This window comes from Larimichthys crocea, chromosome XII (assembly GCF_000972845.2).
Source record: "Larimichthys crocea isolate SSNF chromosome XII, L_crocea_2.0, whole genome shotgun sequence".
Lineage (NCBI taxonomy): Eukaryota > Metazoa > Chordata > Actinopteri > Sciaenidae > Larimichthys > Larimichthys crocea.
In genome coordinates this window covers 16,076,340-16,091,978 of record NC_040022.1, presented here as the reverse complement: position 1 = coordinate 16,091,978, position 15,639 = coordinate 16,076,340, and the positions used below count along the sequence as shown (strand labels likewise).

The window sequence follows — 15,639 nt, the reverse complement described above, 5'->3', positions numbered from 1 at the left end:
CCCACCTCATCCTGTGGCGCCACATCCACCCACCGACTGTCCCTGCATTGAGTCAGTCCCAGGTGTCATTAAGACCCTGAGCATTATTCATTCATAAACACTGGCTGCGGCTGTCAGTGTCGTAGACTACGAGACTTGGCAGAGATCCCTCTTTCTGTTCCTGTTACATCATTCATGCTTACCTGACTGGAGCTATTTCTGGCCTCCACAGTACTTTGTGCCTCTTGAATAGGCAGCATTTCTTTGGCGCATCTGCCGACAAAGCAGAATTGAGACACAGATACAGATTAACACTGAAAAACTTGGCTTCTTTTCTTGCAGATATTACACGTACTTTCAAGTCCAGTTTTCTCCCTGTCTTAATGTGGACGCTAAATCTGGGAGTGCAATGTCTCTGTCAGCAGTTGCAAGGACGACAGATGCAAATCTGCGTGTATATATTCGGTCCTTCAGAATAAGGCGCTGTCTCTCTGAATGATGTCAGCCCTCATTTTGTCATTGGATGGCTGAACTCAGCTCACCCAGCTCCCTATTTTACATTCCCTGACAGTTCAAGTTGAAGGGTTTGCTTGATTCCCTGTCGACTCTCTGTTTTCTTGGCAATCGGGTTAGTCCACATAAGTCAGAGTCTGCTGTGTCAGAGGTACTTCCTGAATGAAGTGTCTGCTCCAAAAAAATGGGGTTGCACAAAATTTACAGTTTGGTTCTTACGGATTATGCTGTGCATCTTCTGATTAAAACACACTTTGATTTGTTACGTCCTTTAAGTCATTTAATCAGAGGGTGATATCTTTGACCTCATTTTCTGAATCTAGGCTACTCGCCCATAACCTACATTTCACCCATTTGATCTAATGTTACAGCCCTACACAGGCTTATTGTCTATGAGTTATAGGCACTTACAGTATATGTATGTGTGTGTTGTGGGTTGTCCTGTCTGCTTAGATACATGCGACGAAATATCGTTTGTGGGGCTTGTGGACCTTTCTCACTGTAACTCACCCTGTCAAAGAGATTTATGATTGTGTGCTATTATTAAGCTTCAGCTTTCCACTGTCGAAAATCCAATTCCTTTTTTATCGATCCTCCTCATGTACTGATATATTTCCAGGGCTGTTTTAGTGTTGACACTAAAACACAGCAAGGAGCAGGCTCTGGTGATGGCGGTGCTTAAACAACGTAAAGGGCTGCTTGGTTTCTTTCTTTGTCTTCACTGCATCGTAGTAAATTATTTCAGTTTCTTTTACAACCACGGATGTTGAGATGAACTCTGAATTTCTTAAGTTAATATGCAAACACAAACACACACGTGTGCGTTGCAGATGTTGAGTTGACATTAAATGTGCTTAGGTATGAATGGAAGCAGAGACCAATATTTTTTATCAGCGCTGCAGGTGTATGTGAGTGAGTCACTGCAGTTGAGTGTGTGTGTGCTGATGTAACAGCATGGCACTTAAGCTGCAGATTTAGCTTGAGTTTGTGTTTTTTTGCATACAACAAATGTGAAGTAGTGAGAAATAGAAACAAACCTTGCTGATTCAGTTCGATTTTCCATCAACTTTTCACATAGTGTTAGTTACTATGGCGACTGCTTCCAGTGTGCATAGTCTGTGGAGAATATTGTGAGATAAGGCGTGAATTGGCGTTCACGTCGTGCTTCCCAAGAGACAATAAAAGTCCAGGTTTATCGTTATGAACCTGTGTGTGTGTGTGTGTGTGCGTGTGTGTGTGTGTGTGTGTGTGTGTGTGTGTGTGTGTGATGTGCACACACCTGCATTGTGGTGTGGGGAATATCTGGAGCATGTGTGCGCTTGGTGGAGAGCAGCGGTTAGAAGAGCATTAAAAATGTATGTGTGAGTTACGTCAAAGCTGGTAAAAAGGAGGTGCAGTGACAGAGAGCCCAGACTTTAACTGTATTGAAAAATACCTCACACATGTTTGATTTAAGGTGGAAATTTTCCCTTTAAATGCTACTAAAGTTCCTCAGGTTAACAGACATGTTTCAGCCCTTGCATGTTGATGTGTTTAATCATACATTTCTAGAAAATTAAATGGTTTCATTCTTTGTTTTCGACTACTTATACCATCTGTTCAATCTGTGCTATTTTGGTTCTTGTTATTTGCATGTAGGTTTACTGTACTTTCTGTTTCTGTAGCCCACACTGATGAAACGCAGCGGGAAAGACGGCCGTGTTTTTCAAGCGCTGTGTGTTTCTGTGTTTTGCCACCACACTCAGTGCCAACTCGTCTGGACCTTATGGCAAAAAAAAAAAAAAAAAGGCCGAGCACCTAGTTCAAATCTGCATAGCTGCAATTTCAGATTCCTGCGTCAACACTCATGTTGCATGCAAATATGCACTGTATATCTGCTAGTTAGTGTTTATTAGTAAAGGTGTCTCAAGTCTATTAAGATTCATAGTTTTTACAGTACATTTCCACAAATTTCATGTAGTATGCATTTTATTCAAATCCACAGACTGTGTTTTAATCTATCACGAGCATCCTCTTGGTACCTGCTCACCGTGTAAAAGCCAGAACAGAGAATGTAGGAGCGTTCAGAAGTGAAAACAGATGGTGTTCCTGTGTGTGACTTTGTCCCTCTCTGTGTTTCCACAGTGAAGAAAGCCAAGCTGGATGGACCCCAAGGTAAGACCTGGCATCCTGGAAATAGAAAGAGGTAGATCACACAGAGGGAGAGGCTCGCCGTTATGTGACATAAATCTTTAAGCAGACTGCGGACACATTACATGCTGCAGCCGTGAATGGAAATGAAGGGATGGGAAGTCTGTTACTCTGTAGAGCATAACACCTATATCTCAGGGACTACAGTATTATTTTCTAATGCCAAGGTGTTTCTCTTTGTTCTCCCCTCTCTCCTTAACAGAGAAGTTCAACACTTATGTGACTCTAAAAGTACAAAATGTGAAGAGCACAACCATTGCTGTCAGGGGCAACTTGCCCAGCTGGGAGCAAGACTTCATGTTGTGAGTCCTTCATCATCTTCAGACAAAACTTCTCCCTCCGCACCTCCCTCTCCCTCGCTCTTTCCTCTACTCTCCATCTATCCTGCACTTCAGCCTGAGCTGCCTGAGTGCTTTTGTGTGTTTTTTTTTCATCTCTTGCTTTCTATCAACCTTCCTCCTTCTCCTCTTTTTTCACTCCTCCATCCCAAGTGCCCTTTATTCCTGTATTGCTTCACACAGCTCTTCCGCACATCCGACTACCTCATCCTCTTTTTCATCTGCTCTCCCTCGACACCTCTGCCCCTCTCATCCTCGTTTTCAACCTTGGCTCCCTCCCAACCCCCCTTTCTTCTTCTGCTCTGTCACTTCTTCTAAGGGTGGTTCCTTGATCATCATCTACTCAGCTACTCCTCCCCCTCTTCCCATTTCTACCTTACTTTACCCCCCACCCCATATTCCCTCGACTTTTCTCCTCCTATCGCTGCTCTCTTGGCATCATTAGCGGCATTTCTCACTCAATTAGTTTGTTGAGCTTGTGTTTCATTAGATCAATAGGCCGTCGCAATCACAAAACATTATATAACACAGATCTGAGTATTTCACATGCAGGGAGATCCGGTGTGGTATTGACAGTGTATCAGCATATGGGCGATGAATGGTGAGAATCGTTTATCATGTGGGATGCAGCAGGCTGGCTGACTGCAGAGCCCTGTGCATTTGTATGATGTTTGGAGGCGTTGAGCATTGTACTGGGGTTGCATCAGTAAAGCTGTGTTATGTAATGTTTGGGCTGCAGAGAGTGCCTCATCCCCTCCTCCAAATTGCTGTTAAATGACTGCCAGTCACTGCCATGAATCAAACAAGCACGTTTCTTAAAAGGAGTTACCACTGAGATGGGAAATCCAGTCCCCCTATTTCTTAATTAAAGTTCCCACTTTCTCCCTCCAGGCATGAGATACAATCACCTCCTCCACTGCCTTCATCGTACGCTTCTCCTCCCTCCCCTTAGTCATCCATCCTTTTCTCTCTGTCTCTCTTTCTCTTTCTCTTTTCTTTCTGTCCTGCTTCCTGCTGTCTTGTAAATGTTTTATGTTAGATTCTCTCAGGCTTTCTCCCACAGAGACGTGTCTTATATTTGTCACAGTGAAGCCCACAAGTAATTACTGCGCATCTTGTGTGTGAATGAGTGCCTGTGTGTGTTTTAGCACTTATCTATCTTATTTTAACAGTGGTGGAGGAAGTACTCGCTTTAGCTACTTTACTTCATACAAACTCCTTTCTCCTTACTTAAATAACAGTCGGCAAAATATAAAGTATTAAAATAGAATTACTCACAATGCAGAAGATTTAGTTTGTTAATGCCAATGCAACAATGGGTAAGGGTCATGTTACTGTTTGAGAAGATAACTAGTTTATATACAGTTTGGTAATTTAGCCTAGTGGTTCCAAAAACAGGAGTGAGACCCCCTCCAAAAAATTCACATCCAATTTGTGACTTTTCTCTCATCTTTACTGTTTGGTTTTAATTCACCTAATTCAATTAAAAGTTTAGAGGTTAAATTACTCTCAGGTGGAACTGCTAACACATAGACATCTGAAAAAAACTAGTAAGCACTTTTATACGAACTCTAATTAAACCTGTCATATAAATGGAGTGGAGTGGAAGTAATAAAGTAGCATGAAATGGAAATAATCAAGTAAAGTACTCTACAAGTACCTCAAAAATGTAAAAGTATTGTAGTTGAGTGTACGCACTTAGTTACATTCCACAAAAAAAGTCTAAATGTATTTACTCAGTTACTTTTTCTCTTGATTTTGAACTTTCCTGTCTTTCTCTTATCCAGTGAAATTAACCGCCTGGACCTGGGTCTGACAGTAGAGGTGTGGAACAAAGGGTTAATCTGGGACACCATGGTCGGCACTGTGTGGATTCCCCTCCGGAGCATCCGACAGTCAAATGAGGTTCGCTACTAACCACCACCACCACCCCCACCCCTTGAGAAATACTGTAGTTGAGCACGTTCTCAGCTATATGTCAGAGTTTGACTTGTTTTCATCATGCTCATCTCACAGTGTGTTGGTGTGTATTTCTGTATGCAGGAGGGTCCAGGGGAGTGGCTCACACTGGATTCTCAGGTCATCATGACTGATAATGAGATCTGTGGTACCAAAGACCCCACTCTCCACCTGGTGCTGCTCGACACACGCTTTGAACTGCCTCTTGGTGAGAAATCAATATTCACGTCAAAATCAGACACCGTCAATGGGCGGGAGAAGATGAGAATATGAAACTATAGGAAGTCATCAACCGCTCGAGGGAAGGAGAAGATGACTGAGTGTATATTTTCACAGCAAACGGTGATATATGAACACCAATCATCTCTCTGACTGATTAATTAACCTGACACATTTTTCCATGTGTTCAAGACCGTCTGTGTGTCAGGGAAATGGTTTGTGTCCTTTCCTTCTTTTCTTCTCAGCTTCCTCTTAACATTGATTAGGTGTCGTTTTCATACTGTTTCCCCTTTCTCCAGTCGATAATGTACACCTGACTCTTCAGTTTGTGGACCCGATCTATTTATAGCTGTTTAGCTTTAGGGCTGTAAGTGAAAAAGCCACTGTTCAATGTCAAGCTCTAAGCAGGACTAAGTATCTAAAGTTTTATATATGTTGCTAAAGCTGCAATCAGGTTTGGGTTAAATGATATCTGCAACTAGGTTGGTAAAGCTTACTTTGGATCATCATCTGGGTGGATTTTGTAACATAGAACGAAAAGTTTTGTGAATTATTTCAACAGCCTTCGTAGGTGGAGCTCCATTAATGTTGAGTTTGTCTGGCTTGTTGTTTTCAGATATCCCAGAGGATGAGGCGCGATACTGGGCCAAAAAACTGGAGCAGCTCAACGCCATGAGGGACCAAGATGTAAGCTGTCACCCCGTTTGATTTAATACCCCAGCATATCCTCACATTTTAGGAACATGCCAACATGATTAATTGGAGGAATAACTGTGTTACACATAACACGACGAAATCCAACTTCACATTTTCTCCACTTACTGAATAAAATTTTGAATCCTCCCTGCTACCGGTTAACCTCTTTCATTAATTTTTCTGACTCTAGTATTCCTACCAGGAGGAGCAGGAACGCCCTCTCCGTGTACCAGGAACCCAGTGCTGTAAGTGACCGATCACTGTTTGTACAAACCAATCATTTGTTTGTGTTGAACAAGACAATAATGTGTTTAGCTGTTGAGATGTAATTAGATTGCTTTAGCTCAGTGTGTGCATTATGTGTGTAACCACACATGGGTTGCTGTGTGTTGGAGGGTGGAAAAGGGCCCTGCACTGTAAAGGATCGATAGAGGTATCAGATAACCGGAGGCGAGCTCCTCCAGGATGCTGCTGTGCTTCGAATATTGGCCCAGTCTGCCGAGCCCACTGAGCCAGCTGTGTGGTGCAGGTGGAAAGACCTCTGTACGTTTCCATTCACCAGCTCCATCTGGGAACTTTGAAGCGTTAATGACGTGAATGCATGTTTATGTTTGGACATCAATGTAATTCATAATCAATACTGACACCCTTCTGTTTTATTGCAGGTAACTGGAGTCTATGGGGAGACCAACAAAGTAAGCGTGCTACAGTACATACTGTACAGATATTTTTGCAGTCCATCACATTAGATTTGAAATGAAACTACCGTTTGAGGACAAAGTGCTGACTTGCAGATTTGAGGGTGTTTACATGCATATTGGATGACCAGTGTAGGACGTGTACTCTTGTCCTGCTGCAATGATAACTTTGGAATATTTATGAAATTAGCTATGAGTCCCACTGCTCTCTCTTCAAATATCCTTAAAGGTGAATGTCAGCTTAAAGGGGCCAGTTCATCCAAATCACCACAAAGACACCTTCTCTTTATCTTTGGTGGCATTTCATCATGCAGATAGTTTTAGGTTTAATTTGCCAAGGTATCTCTCTGAGATTTCCTACAGCAAACAATGAAGGCAAATTAAATCTCATTTGTTGTGCACACAGCTTTAAAAAAAACAGCAGCACCACTTTTCAGAAACAGTGCCCTTGTTACTCTAGATAATGAACAAACCTTACTGACAATAGCTTAATTTGTAGCAGTACTTTGCATGAACCAACCCTTTAACATCAGTCATGGTATCATATTAAATCCAATGTTTTGCACAGTAGCTACAGTAATGAGAAATATGTCACGGTCTAAATATTTATGGACTGCCCGTACTGCATACTGCCACATGTAGTCCACTGGCTATACCTACATGGAAATATATGCATCTCTCTTTCTCTCTTGCTGTGATTAGCAGATGCTCTTATATAAGTCTCCGTCAGACTCACCCACACAACTGCAGCGATTCATCTCATCTCTCTTCACTCAGAGGAAAGAGGAAAGAGCAGAGGGGTAATGATAGATGGCGAGCTGATGGAGTGAGCGCGAGAGATAGGGAGACTTGTGGGGACATGGTTGAAGTGAGAAACAAAGTTGGATGCCTTTAATTAGTGTTTACACGCCCAGACAGATGAAGATGAAGGTGTAAGCGGTGCTGCTGCCGCCGCCTACGTCAGAGTGCGAGAGATGATGATGGATAGTGATGAATGATTAATGGATTCTGGTTTCTCTTTTGACTGATTCAGCACTGTTAAAGTCTCTCATCACTTCCCTCTGGGATGTTAATCTGTGATCTATGGACACGACCAAAAAATAAAGCATCTCCCCAGTGAGCAGGAAGGGATTTATGTTCTGTTATGATGATGAGAATGAGAAGGACACTGCTGACGATGTTCATCATGTGCTTCATGTATGGAGTGGATGCACTCTGAATGACCTATATGGGTCTGATAGGGGTTCAGTAGTGGAAGGCTGCCATCTCATCTATTATCTGTAATTACCACAGTACTGAAAGATTAGCTCGGTGCTGATTAGAGCCTCTTATCTTAATTGCACATGACATGTCAGATCATCACTTTCATGATGCTCTTTTCTTTTTATCTTTTATTTTATATATTAAAAAAAACTATAGCCTTTTTCTCCCCTCCTGTTACTGTTCTCCATGAAGACACCATCAAAAAAGACTAATTAATTTTTTCTGTGCCTCTGTGATGAAGATGAAGACCCAGACAGCGCTGTGGACGACAGGGACAGCGACTATCGCAGTGAAACCAGTAATAGCATCCCCCCTCCTTACTACAGCACATCGCAGCCCAACGCCTCTGTCCACCAGTATCCCATCAGCCACCAGCACCGCAGCTCCAGAAGCTTCTCTTATCCACGATCCGGCAACAGCCAGGACCTCGAGTACAACCACCAGAGGACTGTCAGGTGTGTGCAAGCTTCAGTGTAATGAGAATGTAATGATTATTTATCTTTTATTTTTGTTATTAATTCATAGATTTTGTTTGTTCTGTCAATCTCCCAGCATATAAGATGATTTCATATTGGGATTTTTTGTCCTGTCTACAGTCTAGTACTTATTCATAAAACTGAAAAATGTTGCAACTTCTCATGTTTGAGCTGAAAGAAGAAGAAATAACTCATTGTTTTATTATTTTTTTTCTTTAATGAAGACTTAAATTGACAACATTTAAATGTACCATAGCTAAAATGAAAATGCTATTAGCCTTATTTGGTTTAGTATGATCAGTAGCTTAGGGTGTACGGTAACTTTAGATGGATATTACTGTGTATCACGCATTATTGACCTTTTCGACAGCAGCCATTTTGACATGAAACAGTAGGGTCAACTCAGGTGTTTCCAATTATGCTAATTAAGGTTCAGTTCCATTTCTTCAGACTTTGCACCCTGACGCTGTCTGACCTAAATGGAACAGGACCTTAATTAGTATTATTGGTAACACCTGTGCTTACCTGTGTGTCAGTTTACTAGCTTTATGACTCCTCTGCTACTTGAGACTATGATTTAGCATTTTGCTCTAACTGCTGCTTGTGGCCACAGTGGCCACTGTTGAGCTTTAAATGATCAACATTTTTTATTCTTAAAAGTTAAATGACTTTGTATTTTTGTTACTGTCAGCGGTGAGGTTTTGCTAAGCAGCGGCATTTGGAGTTGTCGCAGTTGGAAAAGCACAAGTGTTGCCGATGCCTTTAACGATGCCTCTGTTCTAGTCAGTGTGACAGTGGAGCAGCTGCCTCTGTGTGACACGCCTAAACTTCTTCAGTGACAAAAGGCCTGTTAGTGAATGAACATGGTTGATTTATGCATGTCCTGTTTCTCTTTCAGAATTGTTTACACTGCTGCTACGTTTCTCTGTTTTTATTGACAGATTTCTCACAGACAGGGAATGAAAGCATGCATCCTTTACCTCTCACCGTATGAATTATTCAACCGGCAATCTAACGGTCAATACTGCACATAAGATTAGCTGCCTGTGTGAGTGTATTGGACAGGGCAACCTCCCCGCACCCCCGCCCATTCTTCTTCATCTCCTCCTTCTCGGTGCTCTACAGTCACTCCCTCTTTCTATTTGGCCTCTGTGCTCACCACTCCCTTCCTGTCTTCACTATCTCCCTCTCTGCCCCATCCATCCTGCTTCCCTCTCTGTGCCTCTATTCTGTTTTTAATAGCCCCATTCATCAAGGAGTATAAATACTTTTTCCCTGTTTGTTGCATTTCTGGATGCTTGTTCTTTTTCTTTTGTCAGCTTTCTGGAGGCCTCTCACCTTTCTGTTCTGCTCTATTTCTTGCCACTTGTCTGGTACTCTTGTATCCCCAGTGCTTTTCATTGATTAGCCATCAGCATTATTCCTTGCCACCCCAATGTAGAATGTAGAAAAGGTTTTTAGTAGGGCTGCCTGATAGGGTACAGGCCATAAAGTGCTCTAATAAAATGCTCTGTAAGCATTGTTGAGATTATGATTCATAAAGGGAGGGTAAACCAGTCATTATACATGTGCACATGTGTACATGCAACAATAACCTGGCACCTGAAAGTGTCTCTATGTGCATTATAAAACTGTATCCCAGTTTAGCACGTAAGTCTAAGTAAGTCTTCCCTGGGACATGTGATCTTGCAACTTAACATTTTTCTCTTCTCTTCTCTTCTCTTCTCTTCTCTTCTCTTCTCTTCTCTTCTCTTCTCTTCTCTTCTCTTCTCTTCTCTTCTCTTCTCTTCTCTTCTCTTCTCTTCTCTTCTCTTCTCTTCTCTTCTCTTCTCTTCTCTTCTCTTCTCTTCTCTTCTCTTCTCTTCTCTTCTCTTCTCTTCTCTTCTCTTCTCTTCTCTTCTCTTCTCTTCTCTTCTCTTCTCTTCTCTTCTCTTCTCTTCTCTTCTCTTCTCTTCTCTTCTCTTCTCTTCTCTTCTCTTCTCTCCAGTCCCTCGGGGAGCTACGCCTCGTCTGCAGAGCTGAGTCGATGCAGCAGTCAGCTGAGCGAGGAGGACTATGGCGGAGAGTATGGAGAGAGGGACCCTTACGACGAGAACGACTCTTACCACTCCTGCCACTCCTCGGTTAGCTACAGCAAAGGGTCTCCAGACTGGGATCCAGATGAGACGCAGGGGGCATACAGTGATGAGGGCGGCTACAGCAAAGATGGAGGAGAGGAGGCGGCCCTGTATGAGGAGGATGATGGAGGACTGTATGAGGGGGAAGAGGAGGGCCTCTATGAGGATGAGGAGATGATGTATGATGATGAGGATTTGTACAATTTAGATGGGACCCTCAGTGAGGACTTGGAGCCTCCGTTTACCCCCACCCCAACGTCAACTGCCCCCAAAACTCTGGATGTACCCAACTCCAGACCTCCTCTAGAAAAGCAGCCCTCTTTACACCAACAGCAGCCCCCGACTCAACCCCCTAACCAAACATCCAACCAGTCTCATCCTCCTGGCATGGCCCCATCAGCACAGCCCCCTTCTGGTCAACCAACAGCCCAACCACCTAAACAGCCTCAGCCCCAAACACAGCCTCAGCCACAGCCAGCCCCATCTGCCACTTCCTTCTTCTCAATGGCCAAACCTTTAACAGCTGCAGTCACAGGCTTGGCCTCTACTTTCCTGTCTTCTGTTCCCACTGCCCAGCCCGCCCAGTCTCATCCTCCAGCCCCGGTCCCATCTCAACAACACCAGTCTGCTGTAGCCAGCACTGTTCCTCCATCCCACCCAGCCACCATGGCTAACTCAGCCTCCCAGCCCCCCTCCACTGCCATGGGCCCATCCTCCCAACAGACCCAGTCCTCTGGGCAGCCTCAATCACATCTCAACGGTCCCACCAGTGCACAATCAACTGTCCCGGAGGACCAGGCTCTTCACCTGGAGGAAGAGCCATGGCTAGAAGAGGAAATGATGTTCGAGAAGGAGGCCAGGACGCCCCCTGCTCAGCCAGAGGATGAGCTGCCCATGGAGGAGACAGAGGAGCATTATGAAGAGAGCAGGCCACCGACACCAGAAGAGGAAAAAGAGATGCCCCCTGAGAGGTAGGAGTAAAGGGTAAAAGGGAGTCAGATCAATGAACAAAATCACAGAAATAGACTAGAAGAGAAACAACACGTTTAACACCAATCCTAGAAATGTATCAGCTGAAGAATGAAAAACTTTTCTATTTTAGTCCTCCAGTCATAGAGGAGCCCAAAGAGCCAGTGGATCCAGCCGTCAGAGCCAAAGAGAACTGGCTAAGGCTCTACAATAAAGTCTTAGAACAGCTTCGGGAGGTAAGATCACAAGTTTATCCCAAGTCTGGTTTGAAAAGCCAGCCCAGTCCGAGTCCCGGAGTTGTAGGTCTGTTTCAGCTCCACCCTGTAATCTTAAAGATATACCTGAGTTCAAGAGACTAAAAGTGTCTACCACGCTTTTGAAATATGTATGTGTATTACAATATTTATGCGCAGACAGGGTACAAGCGGCAACTCCTTAAGTTCTATTTTAATGGTGCTTTTTGCTAGACACCAGAAAGGAGACCGAACGTGTCTCATATTTTTATGATTGTTTCCTTTTGATTTTCTTAAGATAAAAACACTGTTGGCTTGACAGACTACAAACTTTTATTTTACCACTCCTTGAAATTAAATTACTTGATTTAATTGCACACGTTAAGTTTTGCTTGATCAGTTTTCACTTGCATATTTTATTCACGTTATGTTGCAATTCATTTTGTTTGAGTATTAATCACTTGCTTCGGTGTTTATGTTGATGTATGTCGCGTTGCGTTTTTTTTTGTACATTTGGCTTCCCTTCGTTTGTCTTTTTCTTCTTTTTTTTGGTTTTGTTTGTTTGTTTGTGCCGACCCACTTTGTTTTCTTTCCAGTTTCATGTCATTGCCATAGTGACACTCGCATGCACTTTGCTCGGCCATCATTGGAGCATGTTGTCAGGTAGGTACAAACTGATTGGTGGCTTGAAAGAAAGACGGAAATGCGTGCAACAGATGTCTTGTTGAACTCCTCACTGTCTGTAAACAGGCACATTCACTCCACTCATTCATCTTCACAACAGTGTGAACTTTTCTGTTGTAAGAGCTGTCAACCAGTCTCCTCATTAGATTCTCTAAAAACATACTGGATGTTTGCATTGTTACATTACCAGTTTCTTGTAAATCCATGAATAAGGGTAACATTTACTGAATAATTGGTTATTATGCTCGTCTATGGATCTGATGTTTTTCCTAGTTATATAAATTGTGTGAAGCATCCTAAAGATTTTTTAGTAAGAGCACTATAACAGGTTTTACTGACCCAGCCCACTTTGAATCACTAATGCAATAACACATAAATGGGATGGGGTGTTAGACATGAAGAGCCTGATTCATGATCAGATTACATAATTCCAGTGATGCAGCATTCATACAGTATATGAATGCTAGCAAAAGCAGCAGGGATAAACTTAAGATTGCGTGTTTTTTCTTCTGACATTCCTTCTTTGTCTTTCTCAGGCTCGAGGAGAAACCTCCAGCTCACTATGGTTCGGTAAAGGAGGGTGAGTGTCTGCTGTCAGTTCCCCAAGTAACGTACTTTCTCTTACATGGGATACATTATATATATCGTCAAGCTAATGCAATAACTCCAAAACTCAATTTAAATTATCCTCAGATCGTGGAAACCTGCCACCACTGCTTTAGATTGAAAATGCCCTTCTTTAGTCCGGGAATCCTCCGTTCTTTTTCATTCTGATCCACGGGGCTCATTCAGCTTATGGCATTTGGCCAGTGAGTATTGAACGTTGGTGGGCTGCCCTGACTTAGCTGGCAGGTCATTTGTAGATGAGGCAAACCTCAGAGTGAAACTGAGGCTGCATACTGAAGAAGCTTCAAGTTAGCCAAACAGAATTCCAGAAATTATACCCACGTGTGGAGCGTCAGTGCCATTGTCTGAGACGAGGCAGGAAAGTCCTTGACTAGAGTAACATTAGAAACAGTGATAGAAGGACTTGTATTTGCCCCATAATATCTTTGAGCATATGAATGTATAATGTTTTATACTTTTCTCTATTCAGAATGGGAGGCGCTCTCTACAGTATTGACAGCATGCCTGACCTTCGCAAGAGGAAAGCCATTCCTCTTGTCAGAGATCTGGTGAGAAACAAACATGGACATGGACACATACAAGCATAATATACAACAATATTTTGGGATGCTGTGGAATCATTTTTGGTTTGTCTGAATCTCAATTTACTCTAAAACAATCATCTGTATTCCTGCTTCTTACAGTAACTCATACTCTGAAAACATCAAAACATTATTTCACTTCTTCTCTACTTGCCGACATTTGTTCCTATAATCCAAAGTGAATTTACTCATGTAGATTTCTAACTGTTGCCTGTCTGTGGTGTTCATGTAATTACAGTCATTAATCAATGTTACATTGTTCTCTTCTAGAGGTTAGGGCCTACCTGAATTTCTCTCTCACACAGACACACACTCATACAATGCATCATAAAGACTTGTACAGCATGTTGATTGAAATTCCTAAAATGAATTTACATTTACACTCTTTCCTCCTCTGTTTCATCACTGCCGGGCCTCATCAGGCAATGGTGAGTACTTGTTTATCACTTACAGAAGTCACACGGTAAATCTGAAGTCTAGTTCACATTCAAACATAAACACTTGTCTGTTTCCCTCTTGTTCCCAGTCTCTAGTGCAAAATTCTCGTAAGGCTGGGATCACCTCTGCCATGGCTTCCACCACTCTCGGCAATGAGGAGCTGGTGGGTGTCTTACATCAGTTCAGACCCTTCCAATCTTTACCATGCCATACCATCACCGCTAGTATCAAACTGACATGTCTTCCTCTTCTCTGCTCCCTTTACAGAAAAGTCACGTTTATAAAAAGACCCTGCAGGCTCTGATCTACCCCATCTCCTCTACTACTCCACACAACTTTGAGGTGTGGACAGCCACCACGCCTACCTACTGCTACGAATGCGAGGGGCTGCTTTGGGGTATCGCCCGTCAAGGCATGCGTTGCTCTGAGTGTGGCGTCAAATGCCACGAAAAGTGTCAGGATCTGCTCAATGCTGACTGTCTGCAGAGTAAGGATTGCACCAAAACACACTTTTTAAACATATGCATCTATTTTTACTTGGGTATACAAACACCTGTCCACACAAAACTCCAAAACTATTTTAGCTTCTCCTCTGTATCCTTCTGCCCGATTGACATCCCATTATTCTTGTCCTCTATCCACTCTCACATTCTCCCCCTTCTTCCTTTCCAATTTATCTCCTGAGTAATGTGCTGTCATACCCCCGCCTCTCTCCTCTCCCTCTCTCCTACCCATAGCCTTTGCATCCATACTGCTTTGTCTAATTCAGCTCCACAAGGGGTGACTTATCCAATTCCCATACTGATTTTGGAGTCAATCTACTCAATGCATAATTCATCACTCTGCTGTCTCCAAAGAGTCTCATAAGATCTTGATGCTAAAAACATCTGTTGGTCTTTTACTCTCAGACTATCCGCCTTTTCCTGACCAGATCAGTAGCTAAGTGATACAGGTTCTTCCATAATGTAGGAGGTTTGAGGTTTGATACCTGGCCAGGAAATGTGCTATCTTAACTTGGTCATCAGCTTTAAAAACATGGATTGGAAGGAAACAGGAGAGAAGTTGCTAACCTATAGGCCACATCGCCTTACCTATATTTTACACCATAAATTGTTATTCCTACATCTCTCTTCATTCATCTGTCTCATCAGGAGCGGCGGAGAAGAGCTCCAAGCACGGGGCGGAGGACCGAACCCAGAACATCATCATGGTCCTTAAGGATCGCATGAAGATCAGAGAAAGGAACAAACCAGAAATCTTTGAGCAAATCCAGGAAGTGTTTGGTCTTGACAAAACAACACACAGCACACAAATGAAACAAATCAAGCAGAGCGTGCTCGATGGGACCTCCAAATGGTCGGCCAAGATCAGCATCACCGGTGAGTTAAAAGTTTCCTGTCATCTGTTTTGAAGACTGTAAAGCCCATTAAGTCTTGACATGTACAATAAATGTATCTTGTTGGATAGCTGTTTATGTTTTTGTTTAAATGTCTCTTGTCTCTTCTTCAGTCGTATGTGCTCAGGGCCTGCAGGCTAAAGACAAAACAGGTTCTAGTGACCCTTATGTAACTGTTCAAGTTGGGAAAACCAAGAAGAGAACCAAGACAATCTATGGCAACCTCAACCCGGTCTGGGAAGAAAACTTCCACTTGTGAGTAC

At 42.9% G+C, this 15,639-nt stretch overlaps 1 protein-coding gene across 1 annotated transcript in view; it reads left to right on the top strand.

The window, feature by feature from the left end:
• LOC104929668 (protein unc-13 homolog A) overlaps positions 1 to 15,639 on the top strand; it is a 32,143-nt gene that overhangs the window by 2,246 nt on the left and 14,258 nt on the right. The window contains exons 2-18 of the mRNA XM_019262275.2: positions 2,617 to 2,646; positions 2,885 to 2,984; positions 4,808 to 4,925; positions 5,064 to 5,187; positions 5,815 to 5,885; positions 6,085 to 6,139; positions 6,560 to 6,589; positions 8,097 to 8,310; positions 10,319 to 11,419; positions 11,551 to 11,653; positions 12,871 to 12,914; positions 13,431 to 13,509; positions 13,965 to 13,970; positions 14,069 to 14,143; positions 14,248 to 14,467; positions 15,132 to 15,359; positions 15,490 to 15,631. Of these exons, the coding sequence (XP_019117820.1) occupies positions 2,617 to 2,646; positions 2,885 to 2,984; positions 4,808 to 4,925; positions 5,064 to 5,187; positions 5,815 to 5,885; positions 6,085 to 6,139; positions 6,560 to 6,589; positions 8,097 to 8,310; positions 10,319 to 11,419; positions 11,551 to 11,653; positions 12,871 to 12,914; positions 13,431 to 13,509; positions 13,965 to 13,970; positions 14,069 to 14,143; positions 14,248 to 14,467; positions 15,132 to 15,359; positions 15,490 to 15,631 (2,740 nt within the window). The remainder of the gene's footprint in view (positions 1 to 2,616; positions 2,647 to 2,884; positions 2,985 to 4,807; positions 4,926 to 5,063; positions 5,188 to 5,814; positions 5,886 to 6,084; positions 6,140 to 6,559; positions 6,590 to 8,096; positions 8,311 to 10,318; positions 11,420 to 11,550; positions 11,654 to 12,870; positions 12,915 to 13,430; positions 13,510 to 13,964; positions 13,971 to 14,068; positions 14,144 to 14,247; positions 14,468 to 15,131; positions 15,360 to 15,489; positions 15,632 to 15,639) is intronic.